This window comes from Rhineura floridana, chromosome 14 (assembly GCF_030035675.1).
Source record: "Rhineura floridana isolate rRhiFlo1 chromosome 14, rRhiFlo1.hap2, whole genome shotgun sequence".
Lineage (NCBI taxonomy): Eukaryota > Metazoa > Chordata > Lepidosauria > Squamata > Rhineuridae > Rhineura > Rhineura floridana.
Genome location: NC_084493.1, coordinates 8,388,031 through 8,412,602, shown reverse-complemented (window position 1 = coordinate 8,412,602; position 24,572 = coordinate 8,388,031). Strand labels below are relative to the sequence as shown.

At 42.5% G+C, this 24,572-nt stretch overlaps 1 protein-coding gene and 2 long non-coding RNA genes across 7 annotated transcripts in view; 2 read left to right on the top strand and 1 right to left on the bottom strand.

Annotated features, from left to right (window-relative positions):
- The first annotated feature begins 1,610 nt into the window (after positions 1 to 1,610).
- Positions 1,611 to 5,186, top strand: LOC133369717 (uncharacterized). The gene is made up of 2 exons (XR_009758961.1): positions 1,611 to 1,741; positions 4,958 to 5,186. It is a non-coding gene; the product is annotated as an uncharacterized LOC133369717 (long non-coding RNA).
- A 786-nt stretch (positions 5,187 to 5,972) lies between these two features.
- Positions 5,973 to 12,911, bottom strand: LOC133369719 (uncharacterized). 2 transcript variants are annotated; one of them, XR_009758962.1, is made up of 3 exons: positions 12,636 to 12,911; positions 10,131 to 10,390; positions 5,973 to 6,575 (listed from the first exon to the last, which is right to left on the bottom strand). It is a non-coding gene; the product is annotated as an uncharacterized LOC133369719 (long non-coding RNA). The 2 variants fall into 2 exon arrangements; XR_009758963.1 differs by having other exon boundaries at positions 10,143 to 10,390.
- A 5,725-nt stretch (positions 12,912 to 18,636) lies between these two features.
- Positions 18,637 to 24,572, top strand: part of ATOSA (atos homolog A) — a 49,201-nt gene continuing 43,265 nt past the window's right edge. For 2 of the 4 annotated variants that reach the window (XR_009758931.1, XR_009758930.1), the window contains exon 1: positions 18,638 to 20,534. Coding sequence is in view for 1 of the 4 variants with exons in the window: in XM_061594950.1 (XP_061450934.1) it covers positions 20,519 to 20,534 (16 nt within the window). In the remaining 3 variants the exon portion in view is untranslated. Of the gene's footprint in view, positions 20,535 to 24,572 lie in introns of all 4 variants that reach the window. The other 2 variants (XR_009758932.1, XM_061594950.1) reach the window with 2 other exon arrangements.

Here is a 24,572-nt window from a genome sequence, read left to right as displayed (position 1 = left end):
TTCAGCTCCTGTCTCATTTCATGAAATTCAGTTCTCCACGCTTGTCTATTATTTCTCAGTTCTTGTTTTATTGAGTTAATCCCATCCATTATTTTCTGAAGCATGTCTAGAAATAAAGTCCCTTCTTGTACATCCATGATCTTCTTAATTGCCATTCTTAAAACCAAAAGAACAAAACTCCTTCAATTTTCAATGTCCCAAGCAAAGAGCAGTTTATTTCTTTATCCAGTTACAAAGGAGTTAATCTTTCCAACCAACTAACGTCACACGCTAGACAGTCCTTATCTCTTAAATGTCCAGAAGTGCAAAAACAGCTTTTAGTTCACAGCGTTCAAATAACTAGTAGCAGAGAGAATGAGCAGATTCGTCAACAACAACAAAAAAAGTAGATCAGAAAAAATAGTCCCTTATATATATTACACAAAAGTCTTGTAAATCAAAAAGATTTCTTATCTCTCCCAATCAGAAAGCTCTCATCTGTTGTAATCTTTAAAATGCAATTTTCCATGTCAGCTTTTTGCAATAAAAAAAAAAAGATAAGCTATTTATATTTTCTTCCCCCTTAGTTCCGTAAATAAAGAAGGAAAGTCTTACCTCATCTAGGTTATCTTAATTGCTGTTACTTTGACAAATCTCTTTAGCTATATAGATAAGAAAATGATAAATGTAGACAGGAGGTTTGCCTGCTAGTCCGTTAAAAAAATACAGGTCACTTATCCAGCTGAGCTAGCATAAAATCCTCGCTCTGTCTGAACTGCTGGAAGACAGACAATTCTGACGAATTCCAGGCTCCAACAATCAAAACAAAACTATGTGGCAGATCTCACGCTTCTTCCTTATCCGGAAGAAATCATCCCCAGTCAGAAAAAACCCTTCTGACTGAATTTAAAACTGGATAAGTTTCATCCAAGACGGGAGCCCGTCTCAGAGGCAGCACAGGCGGAGGGATCCTCCTGGGAAGTCTACACACCACATTGTTAAGGCACATGACTTCCTTCAAAGAATCCTGGGAACTGTCGTTTGTTAAGGCTCCTGGGAACTGTAGCTCTGTGAGGGGTCAACTGCAGTTCCCAGGATCCTTTGGGGAAAGCCATGTGCTTTAACTGCATGGTGTGTATGTAGCCTATCTGTACTATTTACTAGTGAAAGCCAATGTGATGCAGTTACTAGGCTGTTGGACCAGAATGTGGAACCAGAGCTTGGAAAAGTTACTTTTTTGAACTACAACTCCCATCAGCCCAATGCAGTGGTCATGCTGGCTGGTACCAGTCACCACTCAGGTATGCATCTCACTGGATGGCCATAAGCAAGTCCCTCTGTCTTGTCCTATCATTCCTTATAGCACTGTTGTGAAGCTAAACAGCCTTCCTCCTCTCCTTGGAAGAAAGATGGGTCACAAAGGCAATTAAGAAGAATGGTATGCATGCACGTGCTGCTTTTTTGTCTCACTTCCTATTTCCTGTCTCCTCAATGAAAACACATTAATGCCACACAACCACAATCCTGAGATCTAATTAAAAGAATGCTTAAACTGTTACTAAGATCATTGCTGAATGCTGTTCTTGTGGGCAGGGCCATAGCTCTGTGGTAGAGCACATGCTTCACATGCATAAGGTTCTGTGCTTAACCCCCAGTATCAAGGCAGATCATGGGCTTGGAAAACCTCCTCCTGAGATGCTAGAAAGCCACAACCAAGAAAATGCTAGGCCAAGATGGGCCAATGTCAGACTCTCCAAATAAGGTAGGTTCGTGCCTTAAAAGCAGGCATAGAGAAACTGTGGTCCTCCAGATGTTGTTGGACTCAAGCTCCCATCAGTCCCAGACAGCCTGGTCAGTGGTCAGGGATGATGGGAGTTGGTCCAACAACATCTGGATGCCCAAAAGTTCCCCAGCCCTGCTTTAAACCATATACAGCTTGATGACCTAAAAAACCTGAAGGAGTACCTCGTCCCATACCAGTGTGCCCATACATTAAGATCTTCTCAGGAGGCCCTTCTCTGACTACTGTAAATTAGTGAAGTGCATTATATATGTGCAAGAGAGGGACTTTTCTGTGGTGATGCCCCAATTTTGGAATAACCTTCCCACAGAGGTTCACCTACACATGATGCTCACCATAGGGCTTCTTCTTCTGACTTCTTTATAACATGCAGAATCACTAGCCCTTAGTTGTGACATCATGACATTGTGTGTTTCCCGGTCCCACCTTATCACCATCAGTGTCAGCCATGATGTGGAATTATGATGAGAAAAGGTGATGTAATGCCACCAGGACACATGGTGATCTGCTATGTTACAGGAGCAAGGAGAAGATTTCATACAGGGATGCCACCTTCAGTAGAAACCACATGTTAAGTTTAAGATATAGTTCTGCTCTATCCCTTGTGTTAAAGATGCTTGTTAGGTTATTCAGCAGTATATGTTGATCTTCGTATTTTATGTGAGCAAGCTCGTTGTTGTGCAATTCATATATTTATTATTTATTTTTATTCCCTGTGGGCTTTTAGCCAATGTGGTTTCTGGGCAGATTTCTTATCTTGTTTACTCAATTTGGAACTCCAGTGAGCTGTAGTTATGTAACAGAAGAAAACATTCCTGCCAGTAATTTAACACCACCTATTCTTTGTGTAATACTCCTATGAAAAGAGGTTAAAACTCCAAGAACCAGCAAAGATTATGTGCATGCTAGTACTGCATCATGTTTACCTTGTTCTATGGTAGTGGAACATTCAGTTTGCACAGTTGCAGTCAGCCATCTAGTTTCATCCTGATAGTAGTATGAGAAGATGAGACTGGATATATTAAGCTGTTTTATTTCTACAAGATCAGTCTTGTAGTACAAGGGTGAGGAACATTTGGCCCTCCAGATATTGCTGAACTTCAATTCCCATCTGCTCCACCTAGCATAGCCAATGGCCAGGGATGATGAGAGATGCAGGCCAGCAACTTCTACAGTGCCAAAGGTTCCCTACCCCTGTTGTAGTAAATCCCGAAACAATTTAATATATGCAGTACTAGGACAGAAGTAACTAAACTGTGGATTGTTAGTTGCATGTGGCGCACGGATAGTTCAAGAAATAAACAAAATAATACAGTCTCGATATTGCATCCAGTGGCTGACAGATAAGAACATATCAAGAGGTGCCCTGCTGGATCAGACTGAAAATTAATTTAGTCCAGGGATGGAGAACCTGTGCACCTCCAGATGTTGTTGGACTACAACTCCTATCATCCCTGATTATTGATCTTGTTGGCTGTGGCTGATGGGAGTTGGAGTCCAACAATATCTATAGGGTACCAGGTTCCCAACCTCTGATCTAATCCTGTTCCCCTCAGTACCCAATCATATACCTCTGAGAAGTCCACAAGCTACCTTTGAAGGTAATAGTTATCTCCTGCTGTTGCTGCCAAGCAAACAGTATTCAGTGTTACAAGCGGGGCTCTGCAACAGAGTATTGAGTATGGAGTGCTGCTGTTCAGAATCCCAGCCACTCCACTCCATTACCCGTTTGTCAATAATAAGTTAGCATTCCATGCTCACTGGGCATGCTCAGTCTTCATTGAGCTGTTTTGGAGGCTGTTCCTCTATGTTAAGGTTTTGGGGAAGGGTCAGGTAGACACTTGTGCCCAACCCTAACAGGTGCATGCGATTATTGGATTTCTCCATTGATTTCTATGGGCAGCTCAATGTCTGGGGACATTTTAAAAATAGCCTCTGAGTTTCAACCAGAAAATTACCTGTCCAAACAATGAGATGATTTTCTCTGTACTCTCTTTAGATCTATGATGTACTTTTTCTTTGTCCTCCTTCTCAAGCCATTCCATTCCCCTTCTCATTTGGTTGTCAGGGTTGTTTTGTCCCTCCCAATCAATCAACATTCTGTGCCACTGAGTCCTCACCAGGCTGTTTTAAAGTATTCCCCCTCCTTGTAGGGTTTTATCTTAAGATTTTTTTTTGCACCCCAGCAAATATTTGGGTTACCCCATCTCTGCTTATACCTGGCTCATGTATGGGTGGTGCAGTTTTGGCTTCACATAAGTGCTAGCATGGGAAGACTTGAATTGGAAATAGAAGGAATGATACTGCATCTGAACATGGAGGTTCCATATAACCATCATGAATGAGAACCATTGAAAGGTAGGAACCACTGTTAAGCAGGGATATAAGAAAGCATCATTTTCTGTTCTGCCCTGTAATTGTTGCATGCAGCACTGTTTCTGTTCTGCTCCGGTTCATCTTCTGCTAAAAACGACAATATTTGTCTCACTGTCCACTGTGGCGAAATTACAATGTCATTATGTTATTCCACCTCATTTATATGAAAGCAAAGGAAATGCAATGCAAATAGGGGGAACCATAATCATGTATCCTTTGCAGACTGAAAGCAACAACAGCAGCAAATACCAACTGGATTTGCTGGATTTCTATTCCGGACATGTGACAAATAAGCAAACGTTGGCAATTTCCGCTCCCATTTTCATCAGAATTCTCTGACATCCCCACTTATAAATACACAGGATGTGGTGCAATATATATCAGTACACATAGGGTTCAAGTGGGTTCACTTCATTAAAATATTATAACATCTTTTTCCCCCTGCTGTAAAACAGATGTCGGGGGGGGGGAATGGAAGGGGGCAGAGCTTGTATTCATATGGAAAACTATGTCAAAAACATACAAATTTTTACTGCAGTACATTGAGATATTGCTATTTTTACATCGTTCCTGGCCCTCTTGAAAATAGGTGCAGAGATCGTGTGGGAACATGAAATATAGAGTTGTATCCTGAATATGCAGGATCAGGATTGATTTAAGGATTTATAAACTGTTCTACATTCAGAGAATACCCAAGCAGTATACAGAAGTAGAATATAAAATATACCAGTCATAAAACAGTATTTTTTTTTATTTACCTCCCCTGCTATATAGGATTCATGTGTATTAATATTGTTGCAGAAAATGGTGTTTGGAATCTCCTTTTATGTGATTTCTCCTGTTCTGCTGGTTTCTGCAGAAGGATGATGACATCAGATGTACCAACTTATCTCAGACAGCCCATCAGAACTGAAAAGTTGTCAATTAGAATTGTCAGCCGAATAGGAAATAATTACAACATGGGAAAAGCTATTCCATGAAATTATGAAACTCCTTTCTTGTACGATGAATCATTTCCTGCCCTTTCTCTCCCTGCTTCTAATCTCTATTCAAACTTTACTGAATATATTATCCAGGGCTTGATTTCAGCCTCAGAAACTGTTGTCAACACTAGGACTCAACCATGAAACATGTAAAGTAATAATAATTACCCTATTGTGACCTACAATAAATTAAGGACAGACAGATCAGTCTTCCAGTTTGTCAGTTTTTCATATGTTCAGTCATAAGTCTGTTCCATCCCATTTTCATATTAATATGTAATTTGTTTTTAAAAATACAGAAATGTGTATATGTATTTTATCACAAAATACATGTTTTACTTCAATGTATGGATGTGAAAGTTGGACAGTGAAAAAAGCAGATAGGAGAAAAATCAATTCATTTGAAATGTGGTGTTGGAGGAGAGCGCTGCACATACCATGGACTGCGAAAAAGACAAATAATTGGGTGTTAGAACAAATTAAACCAGAACTATCACTAGAAGCTACAAAAATGATGAAACTGAGGTTATCATACTTTGGACACATAATGAGAAGGCATGATTCACTAGAAAAGAATAATGCTGGGAAAAAGGAGGGAGTAGAAAAAGAGGAAGACCAAACAATAGATGGACTGATTCCATAAAGGAAGCCACAGATCTGAACTTACAAGATCTGAACAGGGTGGTTCATGACAGATGCTATTGGAGATCACTGATTCATAGGGTCACGGTAAGTCGTAATCAGCTTGAAGGCACATAACAACAACAAATGTATTTCTAAATATATTTTATTCAGAAATATTTGTTTTATTTTATTTTATTTTATTTAGCTGAGAACTATATCACAGAATCCAGAATCCTCCGACACTGGAGGCATTCAAGAGGCAGCTGGACAGCCATCTGTCGGAAATGCTTTGATTTGGATTCCTGCATTGAGCAGGGGGTTGGACTCGATGGCCTTGTAGGCCCTATTCTATGATTCTATAAGTGTGAGATCTCAAGGATGATTATGTTCCAAGCTGCATTCTACTCCATAAGGTGCAAATCAGGCAAATTCACAGAAATCAAATTCCTCAACCATTCCTACAGTAAAAAAGTCCTTCCCAATAAATGCTTAATGCATTACATTTTAGGCATATACTTGTTTTGAGCGCAGACCAAAAAATGTTAAATGCGAATGTGACAAACATATTTTTGCAAATAGAGACACTGCTTGGCCTTCAGGAGATCGTGACGCTCAAGGAGATGCAGGGCCTTTGGTGGACTTGTAACTCAGAAGGGATAGCAAGGTGGCATCTGTATGGATGGACTGGTTGCCAGGACCAAGCCCTAAGGCAGCTGTCATGATCAAGACAGAAGTGAGGAATCAGATGTCAGGAGTTGTGCCAGAAGGCCAGAACTGGATCTTGAGTTGATGAACAAAGCCAAGAATCAAAGCTGAAAAGCAAACAGAACAAAAATTACTGCTGTTGCCCAGGAAAATCCCTCACTTGAACAGGAAACCCAGGGCCAGCCAATGAGCCTCCTCCTGTGTCAGCAGACTCTGGCAGGCTTACCTGGCTGTGGTGGCAGTGATCTAAAGACCGCTGGGCAATTTGGTCTACAGTATTAATAGGTGAATACAAGACTATTAATTAGGCTGAGTGAGTTGCAGAGGGCTGGTTTATTGGGGCAGATGTGAAGAGGTTTGGGAATAGTTCCAATCCAAGTGCATGCATGTTGACCTGAAAGTAAGTTCTGCTGAACTGGACTAATTTCCTTATATGCTTGCTTAGAATTACAGTCCTACAAATTATAAAAGGCAGATGGGGGAGCAGTGAAGAAGAGTAAGCCATGAAACAAATATTCTCTACAAGAGATGCCGGAGGGCCACCATTTTGGGTGTGAATGGCTTATACTGAGCACCTCAAAGCTGGTTTGAAAGTTTAAATAGGGCTGTGAGTCATACTAGAGGAAGAATAACATGAGACCTCAGCCAAGAGCTTTATTGCTGTCTGCCTGTGAGAACAAAGTGAAACAAGCTTGGTGAGTGTGTGTTTGTGCAAAGCATGGTGGAGTTCATAGTGATATAACTCCCCTGGCCTAGTTAAATAAATACTATCTGGTAAGCACCCCCCCACACTTTGGTGGGCACTGGGGAGTTTAGCTCCATGTGCAGTACTACCATGTTTTGTTTAGATTAGAACAAAGTGTGGGCTGCTTATACACCATACATTCAGAGTACATTAGAAGCACACACACACCCCAAGAATTCCTGGAACTGTAGTTTACCCCTCCCATCACCCGTAACAAATTACAGTTCCCAGGATTCTTTGAGGTGGTGGTAGAAATGTGCTTTCAATGTATGGTGTGTACACAGCGTTGTATGCCTTCAAAAGAACATAAGAGACTGCTGGATCTAGCCAATGGCCCATCTAGTCCAGCATCCTGTTCTCACAGTGACCAACCAGATGCCTATGGGAAGTCCAACAGCAGGACGAGTGTCACAGCACTCTCCTCACTTGTGATTCCCAGGAACTGGCATTCAGAGGCACACTGTCTCTGTAATGTATGCTTTATGTATAAGATGATAATAAATGGAGGCAAACAGACACTTCTCCAACAAGGCAGTAGATTTCTAGAAAAAGATCCTGCACCACAAACTGCTTCACAAGGCCCAAACCATGCTCAATATCAGGCCTACTTTGGCTCATGGAGGCAAAGAGGAACAGGGACAAGCTAACTCACAGCATTGGCCACATCTACACCATACATTTAAAGCACATGGCTTCCCTCCCAAAAGGGAGTGATACAACCAACTGTGAGGGAATGGGGGAGGGGCTTCAGGGCCAACTTTGTGGGCACATGGTGAAAGACAGCATAGGAGTAGGGCTTGTGGCAAATGGATGTTTTGTTTCCCAAGACCTCCATAATCTTTCATGAATCTTTGAAGCTCAGTTAAATTTGGGAGGTTTGTTTTGTTTTACAAAAGAACAAGGGTGGGGTGACGCCCAATCCCCTGGAGCAGTGCCAGAAAGATGCTCAGATAAATAATCCACCCCAACAACATTTGAGGGGAGAGACAGCCTGACTCTGTTCAAAGACTGTCACCCCCCAAAAACACATACATATGCTTCTAATTAGCATGAACATTAACCAAATCCAAATAAACATTGCCAATACCTGATCCTTGCCCAATGACAAAACATAACAATTATGATGGCTGGAAATACCATGCTAATGTGGTTGTTGTCATTATCACAAGATAGCCTGGCTGTGCTTTTGTCACAGAAGCTCTCTTTGCTTCCTAAGAGAGCAGCAGCTGTTTGTGGGAAGAACAATGACCAAGGATGAGATGTCATCACATGAACAGATAGTTCACAAGTCATCAGAATTAAATTATAGCAGGGGTGGAGAAGCTGTGAGCCTCCAGATGTTGTTGAACTACAGCTCCCATCATCCCTGACCCTGACCGCTGGCCATGCTGGCTGATGGGAGCTGGAGTCCAAAATCTTCTGTATGGTAAAGTGCATGCAGCTGTACTGTGAAGAATGAACAATTGTAGGAGAGGCCATTTGCAGCATGAGAAGAAGAGTCAGAATGTCTAAAAGGTCAAACTTTCTATGCAGTAGTTGCTTTAACAGGGCTAGCTCAAGACATATTATTTGCCTGAGGCAAAGGATAACATGGCACCCCTCACTTCCATGTACAGTGTCATGCCTAGCCCTGACCCAATACTGGACATGGATTATTCACAGTATGAATCCAACTCCCCACAGACTGAAGACCTTGGGGAGCAGGAAGGGTTTCCTGGAACCCCTGCTGAGGATCCCCTTGAGGCACCCTCCGAGGGGACACCTGCTGAAAAAGCCTTGGTGTTGTCAGAGGAGGAGGAACCATTCCCCCAGTCCACGCAAATGTCTTGCTGAAAGGTCCAGGTCCAGGCCAAAGAATGATGCCATAATATGTGTATAGACCCAGTCAGGTAACTCAAATGTTCAAAGAACCTTCTCAGGAGTTGGGGGTCTCCTTGAGAGCAACCAATCCCTGAAACATTTTCATCACCAGCATTAATGGTTAGGGTGTGGTCTAGGAAGCCAGAGTATATAAGGCCTCCCTCATGAGCTTTTCAGTTGCTGAGAATGATATAGTTCTTCCTTTTCTCAGCCTTGTCTTGGTGCACCATACTGGAATTCCTTTTGATATTAGTCTAGGACTAGACCCTGTCTCTGGATTATGTGATGGACCTGGATAGATATACTGTGCTTCACTTTGGCTTGTTGTGGACACTGCAATTTCATTCCAGCTCTCCTTGATAAGTATTTTGGGTATGAAGCTTTGATCTCCCTGGAAGGGGAACCTGGCACCTAAGGAGACCTGCTGGAGCATGATATATAGGAGCTAACTACAGTGGCAGTTGAACTTTTGCTAACTTTGACACTGGTGATGGAACAGTATCCTTCACTGTACTTGAAGAACTGCAAGCTAGCTTAGGGGACACAGGGCAGGCCATGTGGCCCACCTAGCTCTCTTCTCTAATACCTTGCCACCATCTCCTATCCCCCTCAGTATCTGCTTCCTGAGGCAATTGCTTCATTTTGACTAACGGTAGGGCTAGCCCTGGTTTGGGCAGCAGATGACAGAAAACAACAATTTTCCAGCATCTGGTTTCTATCTGAGAATCACCACCTAAGTCTACGCGTGCAGCACAATGAGATGGGAATAAGATGGCATAGTGGACTCAGGCTATATGTGAGGGATACCACTTTTGAATGCTCCCTGCGAGGACTGGCCCTATCATTAGGCAAAGTGAGACAACAGCCTCAGGCAGCAGATCCTGGGAGCAGGGGCAGCAGTGTGGCAGCCCACTGGCTAGTCCCCTCTGTTGGAGGATAGAGTTGTGTATGATACATGCCCTGCCTCAGTGTAATTGGTAAAGGCAGGTCCATTAGGACTAATGGGGCACTGCTCCACCACCCTCAGCCTGCCCTCAGCCAGCCCCAACTTGCCTACCTTCTTACTTACAACTAGCCCAGGGGATGGCCCTGGCTGCCAGAATCCTCCTTCTGTAGTCTTGCTTAGTAGTAATCTACCAACAGATGAAGACCCCTTGAAAAGACAAGATCTATACAAGCTTGACACCTGGTCTGCATTAAACATTTTCTGCTTTGGTGAATTTCAGCTACACGTCATTCTTAATTCAGGTTAGACGTCAGTTTTCCAGTTTGAATCATCAGCATCCAGCTATGTCCATCAGCTCGCGTGCCAAACACCTGCAGAGGAAAGTACACAATATATGTATCAGGGCTGGTTTTTTAAAAATGAGTTGATCCAAAGCCATGGGAGGTTGGGCAAGTTAGAAAGAGGATGTGAGGCAAAATAAAGCCATATGTCAACACTTGTCAGTGCAGGTGCATTCTCTGGTGAAAAGGAAGATGTCACTACTGTTCCAAGGTTTCATATACTGTAGAAGAGGATTATCTATTTGTTTCTATTACTCCTTCCATTGTACTTATAATGCTGCTTTTGATGTTACAAGTCTTGTTTTCTCCTTGATGTGCCAATTAAAATGGTAAAGGGGGAAAAATATATAGCCATGTCTACTTGTAAGGCAGATATTTCAATGTGCTCTGTGTGGAGATACCCTTGTGCTTGGTGTGGAAACTCCAGTTGGTACAAAATACTGTGGCTAGACTATTGATGGGGATATAATTCTGGTGCTTTAAAGCTTGCACTGGCTGCCCATATGTTACCAGGACAGGTCTTATAGGACGCTGGGCCCAATGTCCTGTAGGACCCTGCAGAGTTGCGCTGTGGAACGGAGAGTATTGAGCGACCTTATGTGTGTGTGTTTGAATCTTTGCTAAGATTCTACCTTCCCTGCAAATTAGTCAGACAGAGACTTTAAGCTTTAAAATAAGACATAACTACTTTATTCTGGAAGTACGTTTGATAGGAAAGAGTCCTATATCTAGCTCACTAGCTAAGTTGGAGCAGCAAGCACTGAGCCCAGTGCTCGCCCTCATGCTGGAGGAGAGGGAGAGACAAAGAAATATGTCTGCTCCCCTCTCAAGAGAAAGAAGAAGACTGGGAAGGAGGGAAGGAACTGGGATCAACATCCTCTGCATATCAGTCTAGCAGGAAGGAAGAGACAGCAGGAGATCAAAGGACAGGTACAGCCTAGCTACCAAGAGGTCTCCTCTCTAGTTACCCTTTTTAACCCCATGCAGCCTCAACCCACAAGTTGGAGTTGAACCTCATACATTCCAACAGGTCTGAGGTTCTTGTTTTAATTTACAAGGCCTTTAACAACCTGGATCCAGGATATCTTAAGGGCCATGTAATCCCTTATATCCCGTCCTGATCATTGAGATCTTTGGGAGAGTCTCTGTTGGTGGTCCCCCATGGCTCTGATGGATGGCTTGTAATGAAGCCATGCATTCTGTGTAGTAGTCTCAAGCCTGTGGAACTCTCTTCCGTGTTGAACTTCAGGCACATGACTAAGACATTCTTGTTGCAGCAGGCATATTTTATCTTTATCACCTTGCCACCATACCTGATCACCCTGCCTGAGGCTGCTACTTCATTTTGCCTCAAGAAAGGGCTGGCACCAAATACCCTCCAAGGCTGCAATCTTGAGCCCATTTCCATGAAGCAAATCCCACAGAATTCACCTTATACTTACTTGCTCAGTATCCTGGGCTGCATACACACCATACATTTAAAGCACATTATTTTCTCCAGAGAATCCTGGGAACTGTAGCTTACTTCTCATAGTGCTACAATTCCCAGCACCCTTAACAAACTTGATAAAGTTCCCAGGATCCTTTGGGGGAACATAATGTGCTTTAAAAGTATGGTGTTTGTACACAGTCTTGGACTATGCGTTCACTGCCTCAGCCTGGGTTATCCATGCACTGATAATAACCTGCTTTCTCATGTCACTATGGGAATGAGAAAGATGGTTGTGTTACATACATTTTAAAAAGTGTTATATATTAATATTAATACACTGTTGGTTTTCCAGGACTGGATCAATGATTGAGAAGATGTGTGAAGTCAGCCTGAAAACTTCCATTGCACTGCCTTCCAAAAACATTTAACACAGCAGGACCCATCACTTAAGTGAAATTTAACAGCTGCCTCAAAGAACAATCATATTCTTAGTAAAGTCAACAGATTAGAAAAAAAGCAGCAGGAAATCATGGTCAGGCTCATGAATTAATTGTATGCCTGGTAAATTCTCCGAAAGGCTACTTATGCGACACATACATGCATAGACGTTCCTGTGCCTTTTAAACTGTTGTGGGTTTGATATTGTTTCTATCCTCTGTTTTAAATTGATCTGGCTCTGTGGTTTTATTTCTCTAATTTGAATTGACATGCTTCATTGGTTGCTTTTATTGTATTTTTACTGTACTGTGATTGTTTTATTATAACTTTTATGATAGTGCAAAATATAAATCATGTTAATAATAAAAAAAGAAAATAATATTCAGGCTCTAGAAATTCACTCACCACAGTTGCCCTGTGGGTGAGAGTGAAGCTGAGCATAACAGGAGGAAGGTGCATGCCCGTTGAAAGAAGGCCTTGTCTCCACAACGATGTTGGCTCTTGCAAGTGCTGGGGCAGGCCCTTTCAAAGCTGAATACAATAGGTATGGATGGACCTCCCCACCCTACCCCAGGGCTGTGCTGGTGTGGAGAAAGAAGTTTAGGAGCTTGTCCCTGCAGTAAACTGAGGGCCTCTCCAGCTGATGTTAGAGGCAAGATCTTACCCCTTGAGGCTGGGGAAGGATTGTGACATGCATGAGGGTATGGACCCCTGATGCAATTGCTTGCCTTGTGTTACCCAACAGTCTGATCATTAACCTGTCCCACTTGAACAAACACACCCAATAGGCTTGCAAAACTGCCAGGGGTTGAAAACTGAACTGTGGTCAAAAGATAATTCCCTGATGGCACACAATTATCCTCCTTTGAGAATAACACTTTCCATTTGCAGTAGTTTCCGAATCTCTGCCCTGGCTTTTCACACACTTTATCTGCTTAAAATATGTTCCATGGCGGCGGCGGCAGCGGCAGCGGCAGCGGCAGCAGCAGCAGCAGCAGCAGCAAGCATTTTGAAAAACATGAATATATGAAGTGTTCTCATACAAAGTCAATCACTGGGCTGCCTAGCCAAGCGTTCCGTACTCTGAGAGTGGCGTTCCAAAGATTCAACCACAGGTGGGGCCTGTCTGAGGTTAATTTAATTGGAGATGGCTGGGATTAAATCTAGGGCTTTCTACATACAATGCATCCTATATGCCAATAGGAAACTCATTAGCTGAGTGTGGATCCTTATATAGCCAAAAATGGCATAATCCACACACAAGGGGGAGTGAAATAAATATGCTTGGGAGAAACCCCAGGGTTCACAGAAGTACAATAAATATTTTTTTGGGGGGGTGTAATTTTTTGGGGGGCAGGGATGCGCGCACATATTTTGTCTTCTTTGTCTGGTGATGCGTAAGTGACCACCCTAGGTGCAACACTAATAGACAATCACTCTCATTTGAATATAAATACATACATCTCACCATAGTAGGAAGACTGTGACCAGGGGCTGTAGTCAACTGTCCTACTCAGAGCAGACCCATTGAAATAAATTAACCTAAGTTAGTCATGTCTATTAACTTTAATGGGTCTACTCTGAGTAGAACTAGCATGGAATACCAGCCCAGGATCCCAGCGTGCCTTCTCAGTCTGCTGTCTAACTTAGGATGGGCACCTTCAAGGTCCCTGCTCTCTGTGCTTGTGATTCTTAATCTTTAAACCACATTTAGCCCAGACTGTGGGCTGTCCTCCCTAATGGAGGATGCTGCTACCCTAAATGCATTGATTTGTGATTCTTGTGGGATTATAACAGCTGGTTTTTATTTTTGCATTCCAATTGCCTCTGCTGTGTTTGGCAGCAACATATAATACTGTCACTTTAGTCTGGATTTATTTATTTTATTTATTATACTTGTATACCACCCCATAGCTGAAGCTCTCTGGGCGGTTTACAGTAACTACTGGATAGTTTCCCCCCCCCTTCTGTTGCCAAAGCCGGATTTTAAACAAATTAATGGAAGATGTGTCTATCAATGGAAAGTTAAATTAAACATCCATATTCAGGCAGTATCTCTCTGAATACCAACTGCTAGGACAAGCAACAAGGGAAACTGTTTCATTTTACACTCAGCTTCTTGAAGCATCAATCTGGACATTGCCAGCAACAGAGTACTAGATTACATCAACCTTGATCTGATCAAGCACAGCAGTGCATATGCTGTATAGGGTGCCATGGTGGTAAGATTGTAAAGACTAGCATCAGTGCCCGACATCCTTAGGCAGCTGCTAGAGGACTACTGCCCTAGGAGGGCCCACTGTCCATGCTAGCATTGGTCCCTCCATGTGGATGGCTGGGTCTGTGAAATGCCCATTTTAATTAGCCATAATACCCCAGATATAGGTTGTTCCAGTGCAATGTGGGGAATTTAAATTCTGGTACCTCCCACAGAGGCATGGGTTGCTGTTCTTGCTTCTGTTCATTGTCACTGCCAATAGGTTAGGTCATGGTCAGGGGGTACTAATGTTTGAGCGGACCCACCAGAGGGCACACTGCTAAAGCCAACCCTGTTGTAGACATTTAAATATTCCTATCAGAGTGCTTCTCAGATTTCCAAAAAATAAAAGTGAAAATGAAAAAGTGTCCTAGAAAGGCCACCTGAGATACAGTTACTAGTTAGGAGCTACTAGTTAGCAGAAAAACACTGGATGGGCATCACATCAAAATGGTTAAAAGAAGACAGATGATTTGTATTCACCTTGTTAAGGTCAAAGGTTTTGGAAATGTCACCTTTAGCTATTTCAGCTCCAGCCCCATCTCCCTTATGTAATGTTTGCCCACTGGCCAGAAATCCTACCAGTTCTCTCCCTTACTTGCTAACAAAAAGGCCACTGTTGATTTTGATTGCAAGATTTGTGCCAGCCAATTTGAGGCTGCTGCATTGTGATGCTGTACCTTGTACCTGGATTAAGTAGTTCAAAGTACTTTTTCCTTCAGACCCAGGGACAATCAAACTCTTTGAGCACATGGCAATTTCTACTCCAACCACCAGGTGTACGTTTTCAAGAACACATATTGTCTAATCGCATCATTTCATCATGCTCTATAAACTTGCATACTATATAGTACTTGTGCATACCCAGAGTGGTGTAGTGGTTAGAGTAAGAGCCACTGGGGACAGCCAGTGTCGTGTAGTTGTAAGAGTGTTGGGCTATGACCTGGGAGGCCAGGGTTCAAATCCCCACTCGGCCATGAAGGTCACTGGGTGACTTTGGGCCAGTCACTGCCTCTCAGCTTAACCCACCACACAGGGCGGTTGTGAGGATAGAATGGGGAGAGGAGGTCCATGTACACCCCCTTGAGCTCCTTAAAGGAAAGGTGGGGTTTAAATGTAATAAATATGTCCTCCTTCCTAATGGGGAGCACAGTAGAGAAAGGAGGAGGAAGCAGCAGCAATGGCATAATTGATCAGGAGGCTGGGGGCAGATCACTGAGAGAAGGCTCAGGGTGAAACCTGGCTAGCCATCTCAAACCAACTTTTCAAAGTTTGCCTACCCCTACCAGAAATTAAGTTGCTGGCCAAGGTTTTTACTAACTGTGACTCCAGGTGTCACATCACTTGAAGACAAAGTAATTATCCTTAGGAATCATAAGAATCTAGACATGCAACATCATACGTCATTTCCTTGAACGTGCCCAGCTGCAGTGAATCTGAAATAAATAGATCACACAATAAATTGTATGTAAGCCAGAAGAAAGGAGTTATGAAAATCAAATATTCAGATTTATTTTTGTTTACAAAGATGACGAGGATTTAACCTGACTCTTGATTTTAGATATCCAATGGTTCTTGCCAACATAATCTATTCATCAAAGTGGACAAAAATCATCCTGAACTTTCTAATAATTTCAAAGTTTTGCATGTGTATGTGAGGGGAGAACACATTCTGGTCAGTGGGCACAATTGAGAGAAATATGACCAAACCACACATGACACAGGAGATCTGTGATCAGATTTCCTGACCTGAAAACAACCTTAAAAACAAACAAAAACAAAATAGGTACCAGGGAATCTGAATTTGATCAGAACAACAGTGCTGGGACACTTGGTTGATCTTTTCTCTCCATGCCATTTCTCTAATCTAAATCCTCCCCACCACCCTAAAGTTGCTATTAGGTTCATAGTGGGGAAACAAATTACAGGTAGTTTGTTAAAGGTGCTGGGAATTGCAGCTCTGTGATGGGTAAACTCCAGTTCCCAGGTTTCTTTAGGGGAAGTCATGTGCTTCAAAGGTATGGTTGTAGATGTGACCACAGTACTTCCTTTGTTTGCTGGGTACATATTGCTTCCCTCAGATCTGGTTTTACACCAGAGCACAGAATCAGAAACCAAAGCAGTGCTCAAATAGCCACATCTCAACTCATTTGCTGTGGCACAAGCACTCTCTCATGCAGCATCAGAAGTGACAATAATCCAATCTCCAAAAATGTTTGGAAGCCACTACGGTAATGATGAACAACAAAGGCTTTGTCTTGGTTACAAAGCTAACATTCAAAGAGGAAAGATGAGGCTCCCAGCATTACTCCTAAGGTAGAGGTGGGGAATCTCAGGCCAAGGGGCCAAATGTGACCCTTCAGGCCTATCATAGAATCATAGAGTTGGAAGGGGCCTATAAGGCCATCGAGTCCAACCACCTCCCTAGGTAATTGGTTCCATTGTTGTACCATTCTAACAGTTAGGAAGTTTTTCCTGATGTTCAGTTGAAATCTGGCTTCCTGACATTTTCCGTATCCTGCACTCTGGGATGATCGACCCGAGTCTCCTCTGTGTGGCAACTTTTAAAGTAGTGTGTCTATAACCAATTCTAGATGATACAGCATACCCTGGTGCCAGTAGTATCTAAGAATGACCAGCGCTCCTGTGTACACTTATACTTGAGGATAAGTTCCATCGAACTTGCAGTCCAAATCTATGCAGTCAGGTGCACTTGAACTCAGTGATTTCAATTTGCTTATTTGTGCTTAAGGATGCATAGGACTGGATTGTCAGTGAGACTTATTTCTCAGTAAATATGTATAGGATCAGCCTGTCCATAATGTATGCAACCCTAACCCAGACACATACAAAAAAATATATGTTTTTGGAGACATTTTTATACTCCAAGCTAAATTCCAGCATATTTGGGGGATGTAAAATGTCCCAAAACAAAGTCATGTTTGTTGTGCCAGAAGAAAGGCAATTAAGTCTGCTTCCCTGGATAAGAGTTTGTTTGAAAAATGCAGTGGGAGATTTTTAAATCCCCATTGTGTTAACGTTGACTGGCAGGGAAAAAGCATTACAGTGACAAAAATCAATAGATTTCTTGGGACTTTTTTTCCTCAGGTTTTTTTTCCTTTTTAAAAAGAAAACTGTGTCTGGGCACCTAAATTTGCACCAGTTTTTTCTTATTTGAGGCTGGGACAAAAAGGCCCTTCAATGGAAAACATTCAGTAGACTACTTGGGATTTTTTTTTTTTTGGTACATTTGTTGTATACAGAAAGAAAACTGTAAATGGCTGAAATGTGAGGACACTGCTTACTATTGTGCAAGTGACAATGTCCTAGGACAGTGATTCCCAAACTTTTTTCCCCCAGAGACCACTTGAAAATTTCTGAGGGTCTTGGCGGACCAGTTGTTTTTCTGCCTGTTATAGCATCATGTGCTGTGTTAAATGCTGTATGATTTTTAATTGTATTTTTACAGGCAACAGACCACCTAAATAAACCATGTGGACCACTGGCAGTACAGAATACCCTATTTAGGTACCTCTGTCCTAGAACGTACCTTGTTTGTTTACTTCTGTGTAAACTGTGCAACAAAAAGTGCAACTGCAACTCCAAGGCCTGGGTTTTAAAACAAGAATAATGTGGAGAGGTTGATGATAACTAACAGAGAGAATGGGATTGGGAAGATACAGGTGTCAGTGAAGGAGTAAGTAAAGTGAGACTACATTTCATGTCAAGGTTTCCCAAACAATCCTGACATTGGAGTGGGCATGGAAAACATGAATAATTTTTGCCCGTAGGAGTAAGGAACGTAAAGAACGTCCATAGCACTGACTTCTAACCCAAGTAAGAACTCACAGGAAGTTCGCACCAGCAAGTACTGTTTGCACTAGACTTTCCCAACTTCTGTTCTGCAGAACGCCACACGAACACCCAGAAGTAGGAGAGGCAAGGCCAGGCCGTCGGAGCACTTAACTTTTCCCGTAGGACCCTGGGAAAATGTGCTCGTATATACTTGGTCTCGCACTACACAACAGGCCCAAATTTTACTTGGGCTTCTGTTGCTATAACAACGCAGTTCCTCGCCAAGCTTAGGAACAAGTGGAAAGCAATCAGCTTGCAATGGATTGGCTATGGACAGACCATGTGACCTGAACTGTGTGTTTTGACAAGACAAAACAGACCAGATAGGGACGCCGAGAAGGAGGGAGGGTTGAATGCAATGAAGAGGAGAGGGGCGGACAGGCTACCTTCCAAGAGGGTCCTAGCGCAGCGCCGCGCATGGGAGGCGGGGCAGAGATCTTTATGACTCTCCCTCCCTTTCCCCCTTCTTCTTTCAAGCGCTTTAAGGTTTTCGCCGCGGGTTGACAAACTCCCCGCCTTCCTTCCTGACTTCGCACGACGCCACACTCTGTGGACTGGGATCGTTTGGCCCGCTTGGCTGGAGACAGAGAAGTGTCGGGAAGAGAAGAGTTAGTCAGCAACAGAGGAGGAGGAAGCAGAGGAGGAGGAGGAGGGCACGACGGAGTCATGGAAAACCCTCTGCAGCCGCAGCAAGAGCAGCCCGGCTGGGGGGGAGGCAGAACCTGCGTGTCGAGGCTGGGCTGAGGCGGGCAGGTGCGGGGGTCGTGTTGCTTGCGCGAGGAGGCCAAGCAGCAGCCGCAGCGGCTGCTCATTCGCTCCCCATCTCACTAGAGTCGCCCGGGCTTGGGGAAGCGACGGACAGTCACGGAGGAGGAGGAGAACGATGAGGCAGCTGCGACAGTCGCCTCTGTCTCAAGGCGCGTAAGGACAGGGAAGGAGGGCGCCCGCCAGCCAGCCAAGCGGAGGAGACGGGGGCAGCGGCTGAGGTGCGCGCCTGTTGCGGGCGTGAGGAAGGAGCGGGGCTAGAAGCCAGGCTGATATGGGGCAGGTGAGGGGCTGAGTGGAAGGAGAAAGAGGTGGGGAGCCTTTTATTGGCCGCCGCGCGGGTCAGGCAGGCGAGAGGAGAGGAGCCGGCTCAGGCTTTTTACGGGCATTTGTCGCGAGGGGCAGGCTTTTGTGGGCTAAGAGTATATTGGAGAAGAGGGGGGTTGGCAAGTGACCGTTGGAATCAGGCTTGGAGATGGGGCGGTGAAAATAAGCCTTTCATTTATCCTCCCTCGTCTCCTTTCTCCCTTCTTCTCTTCCGCCCCCTTCGCTTTTCCTCTGTCGGGTTGTGTGAGGTCAGAGCCGAGGCGAGCCAGGGAAAGGAGGAGTTTGCGCGGAGCTCGGCGGAGATGCGGTTTTGTTTGCGCCCCTCGAAGGCGGGTCGGCTATAACAAACCCGGGGAGCGGGAGCTTGTTGGGTTGTTCATGTAGGCGCGCGCGCGCGCGTGTGTTTTAGGGGACGAAAGAACAAAGTGGACCAGGGCCGCTCTGTTGTCCCTTTATCCCCCCCCCTTTGTGACAATGAGCGTCAGCGGTTGTTGCCAGATTGTTTTTATTTAGGCTAGACGCGCAAGCAGGGAATTTTGGGAGGGGGAGGAGGAGGAGGAGATCGACAACGCTGTCCTCCTTCTGGCGCTCTCTGTAGAACAGGTAAAACGCAATGGGCTTCAGCCTTGGTTGACACTGCCCCGTGGCTCTGTGATTCAGAGCCTTTGATTCAGTTGAGGGAGGGAGTGTGTATATGTATTGGGAGAAGTCTAGCTTTTTGTTGTCTAAGCTTTTCTCCCGGCAGGTTATAAATAGACCTCAGACGCTGTGTTAAAGAAGGACACTCTGGCAAGATCCAGGGAGGGAGGGAAGTAGGCAGGCACTGGATGTATTTAGCTTTTCCCGCAAGCAGGCTGCTGCCACCGCCACAATAAATGCCCGGAGGAGGCCTAGCTGCTAGAGATTCTTCTGAACTGTTAAGGATAAGGGCTGGATTTTATTTTACTATTCCAACAACAAAAAGAGAGAGCAATCTAGCTGGGGACAGCATCACTGAGACTACAAAGAGAAGGGAGAGAAAAGATCCTGGATAAGACCCCCCCTTTTTTCTGAGACTTGGAAGAAAAAAATATTTCGACTGAAGATGAAGCCGGACAGAGGTAAACAATTTAATAAACATTCCTATATGCAACATTTTCATCCTGGATAAATGGCTTTTTAATAGTTAGTGAGATAATATTGTGAAGGAATGGTGGTGTTGGTTCAGTTTTTGGCAAGGAGAAGAGTGAGGAGCTTGACAAGATTAATGACTGAAATGGATAATTGGCGTATTGTTAATGTCTGAAATGTTTTTCTAAGGTTGTTGTGAAATTTTGTTAGATTTACTTCATCAGTCAAGAGCTGGAAGCCAGACACTCATTGTAAAAAATACCCTTTGCCCTGGGAGTATCATTTTAAGATGTCAAAATAGTGTTGTGTTTAGGCTATTATCATACAATTGCAATGTGACAAAAAAAATCTGACACTGAGAGTACTATGTAGTCTCTGTACAAATGGATGATACAAACACAAATAAGGACAGTCTCAAAACTCATGCCAAGCAGCTAAAACTCATAAATTCTTACTAGCACTTCTAGTATAATCTTTACTTGCCTCACCTTTAATTGTGTTTGTAGCTAGTAGCTAAATTAATTGGGTCAAATAGCATGGTTCTACTAATTCAGAACATGTGTAACTATTGTAAAAGTTATTCATACCACTAGAGTTAAGTGAGTCAACAATATATTCATCATTAGGGATTATTGCTAGCAATTACTTTACAATAGTAACCAGTCTGAAAACTATATTTAGTGAGCAGTGCAGTCCTATGCATACTTACTCAGAAGTAACTCCTATTGTGTTTTCAGGTAAGCATGTGTAGGATTTCTGCTTAAATTTCATAATATACCACATTGGAACAGTGAGCAATCATGAGTAATACCTGTGCTATATTGTAGTTCCATAACTTGAACACACACACATAGACTACTATATGAATAATTTCAGGTATGTAAAACCATAGTAAATTAACTGAGGATGTTTAAAAACAAGGCTGCAACCCTGTGTGCACTTACCTGGGAGGTGTTTTGCTTTTTGAGACACTTGCTTTTTGAGTATCCTTACTTTGTTACCAAAAATAGTTTATTCTGTAATGTGTATCTTAAATTAGTGAATGTACAAAAGCATGTGTGTCTTTCATGTTTTAAAACTGCTTTATCTTGAAAGAGGAACTGGTGGGCCATGCTCAAACAAAAGAGGATTGTGTGTTTGACAACTATCTGCAGAGCCCTTGCTTGACTTCAGTTAGTTCACATGCAATATGATCTTAAGCATGTTTACTCTGAAGTAAATCCCAATGAATTCAGTTGAACTTACTCCCTAACAAGTGTCCTTATTATTGCAGCTTAAATTCTCCAAAGGAATATAGGAATTACTACAAATATACTGAGACAGAACAGATTTGGTATTTGTTACTGCTTTCCCAATCAAAAAGCTTGATAATATATGTTCAAGCTTTTGGTAAATTAGCTATGATATGAGACAATGGCGATTTATAATAAGATGGCTGTAAAGTTAAAGTAGTCAACCGGTATAATGCAAAGAAGAGTGTTGAAATCAGTGTCAGTGAAGATTTTTATGTGGAAAAGAACTTTTGGTGTACTGAGATTATAATATCCTTTAGAAGCTTCAGGCAGCTTAACAATAGCAAAATGTATGTTAAAATGTTTAATTTTCTCAGCAGGAAGGTAAAGTTCAACTTTAAATGTTAATTGCTGTTTTTAAAGCAAATAAGAGCTGTAATTCTAATGTATATCATTTTCTATATTTTGTAACTATGTATGAATCATCTATAAAGGGTTAAAGTATGGCCTAAATTCATCCTACCAGTGCTGTTTTGAAAGCACAGATCATGCAAATGTTTACATGTGCTGCTTTTTCAACAGCAGCTGCACCACAGGCAAGCAGTCAAGTGTGCAATCACCTGCTTCCATTAGTTGCAAATTAATAGTAAAGGACATAGGATGAGTAGAGCATTTAACTAAACTGCAGCACAATCTGTTTAATGTGGAATGATGGAAATAAAAGTGTGCTGCATCAGGCTAGACAGGAGAAACATTTTGTTTCTTATCATTTTCCCTGATGAAGTATGTCAGTTCTTAGTTATCAGTAGCTGTTTGTTTCCCCACAGTAATAATAAAAATGTTAGAACCTACGTTCAAAGTGACTATTTGAACTGGGATTTTTGGGAAGAGAAATAGGTAGAAGAAAAAGTGGAATGAAACTCTTGATTCTTAAATAATGCAAGATTGTGTCTGATGACTTCCTGTATTAAAATGAAAGGGGGCACTTACTACTAATTCTCTGTAAGGATTAATGACACTGAGATGCTTTTTTTAATCTAGGAGCAGAAAACAGGTTGGTCAGAATGTCAGAAACTTGGCACTAAAATAAAGGGTATCCATACATATTCAACATTTGTGAATAATCTTACATGTATAAGATAGGGGGAAGGGTCAGAAAGCGGCCTCTGTCCCCAAACAACTTAGTACTGCATAAGCTTAAGGTGTTGCAGTAAATACTGCCTGGTTACTTACACTGCACTCTCATGCATGTTTACTCAGAAATAGGTACCACTGAGCCTTTATTCTCTAGCCTTAAGGAACTGTTGCCGTTCTAGTTGTTATATGCTTAGATTCCAAGTAAAAAGTGTATCATCCCTTGTTTTTGACCTACTGCCACCATTGCTTTTTTGTTTTTAACCCAGAAGTACACACAAAGGGCACAATTTATTCACAGTTTAAGTACTTTTTAAGTAGTGCTTATTTCAATGAGATAAAGTTTAAGCAGGTGTCAACAGTCCAACCCTATACACATCTACCCAGAAGTCCCAACTGAGTTCAATAGTCATGGCTTCCCCCAAGGAATCCTGCAAACTACAGTTTGTTAAGGGCCTCCTAACAAATCTCATCACCTTTAACACACTACAGTGGATAGCTTTCTGCCCATCCATCTTCGGATCTTGCAGAAAAGAGGTGCTTGATATATTTGGAAATGCAGAGACCTGCTTCTGCCTTGGAAAAACTTCATATAATTTTTAAGTAAAAATGCTTAGGACGATTGAAACTTTCCAGTTTAAGCCCACTGATGCACCATGTCTGACTCTTATCACATAGCAAAACTCAAAGTGTAGATTGAGTGTTTTGTAAATAGGCCACAGACTTGGGTGGCATTTTCATGTAGACTTAGCAGGGTATAATTGAAGACAGTGGGATGTATTTCCAAGTAAATATGCATAGGGTTATGTTGTCCATTTTTGCAGTTAAGAGGTGCTGAATTTAGTTTAGGAAAATGAATAATAAACAAGAGGCATATGAGCTGCAGGTGATGTTACTTCCTGTTTAGTAGGGTGGTGGCAGCTGTTCTGAAAATTGCCTAAATTCTACTTCTAGTTAGAGATGCTGCAGGTAAGTACAGGGAGGAGGCAATAAAGTGGAAGTGATGCTGCTTCCTGTTGTAGAAGGAAAGCTGTTCTGGCAGTTTTTCTTGCTATTGGACTATGTTCCTGAAATGTCACAGATATCTGTGATGTTTGTCTGATTACGTTATAAGAAATGTGAAGATTATGAAATCCTAGAAGAAGATGGCTCAGATGGCAATCTTACTTGTCTGGTGATATGGATGATGCTGTGGGAATCCAGCCTCCATCTATAGGAAAATCAGATGTACCATTGTAGTGTATAGTGTACATACACAAAATGGAATTGCAAGTTGCTTTGATTTTTGTGAAGAGGGTTTTCTGGTATTTTGGTTCCTTAATTAATTTTCACCTGCTCTGTTGCTGCCATACAAGATTGCATAGTTGGTAGTGCTACTAATCTTTTACAAGTAATCATAGACTGTGAAAACTTCATGATGATTAAGAATGGAGGATGTAGATTCAAATATAATTGAGCACTTACCAGAGACAACGTATTAAATTGTGAAGTACAAGCCAAAATAAAGTAGAAATCATGTATTTTCATCTTGCATTGAAAGTTAAAATGCTAATAGCAACTGTAATATATTTAGTTCGGATATGAATTCAACAGCTTAAACTCTTATCCCTTTCACTCAGCAATTCATCTTTGTAGTTACTTAATTTTGGTGGCTTCATGAGA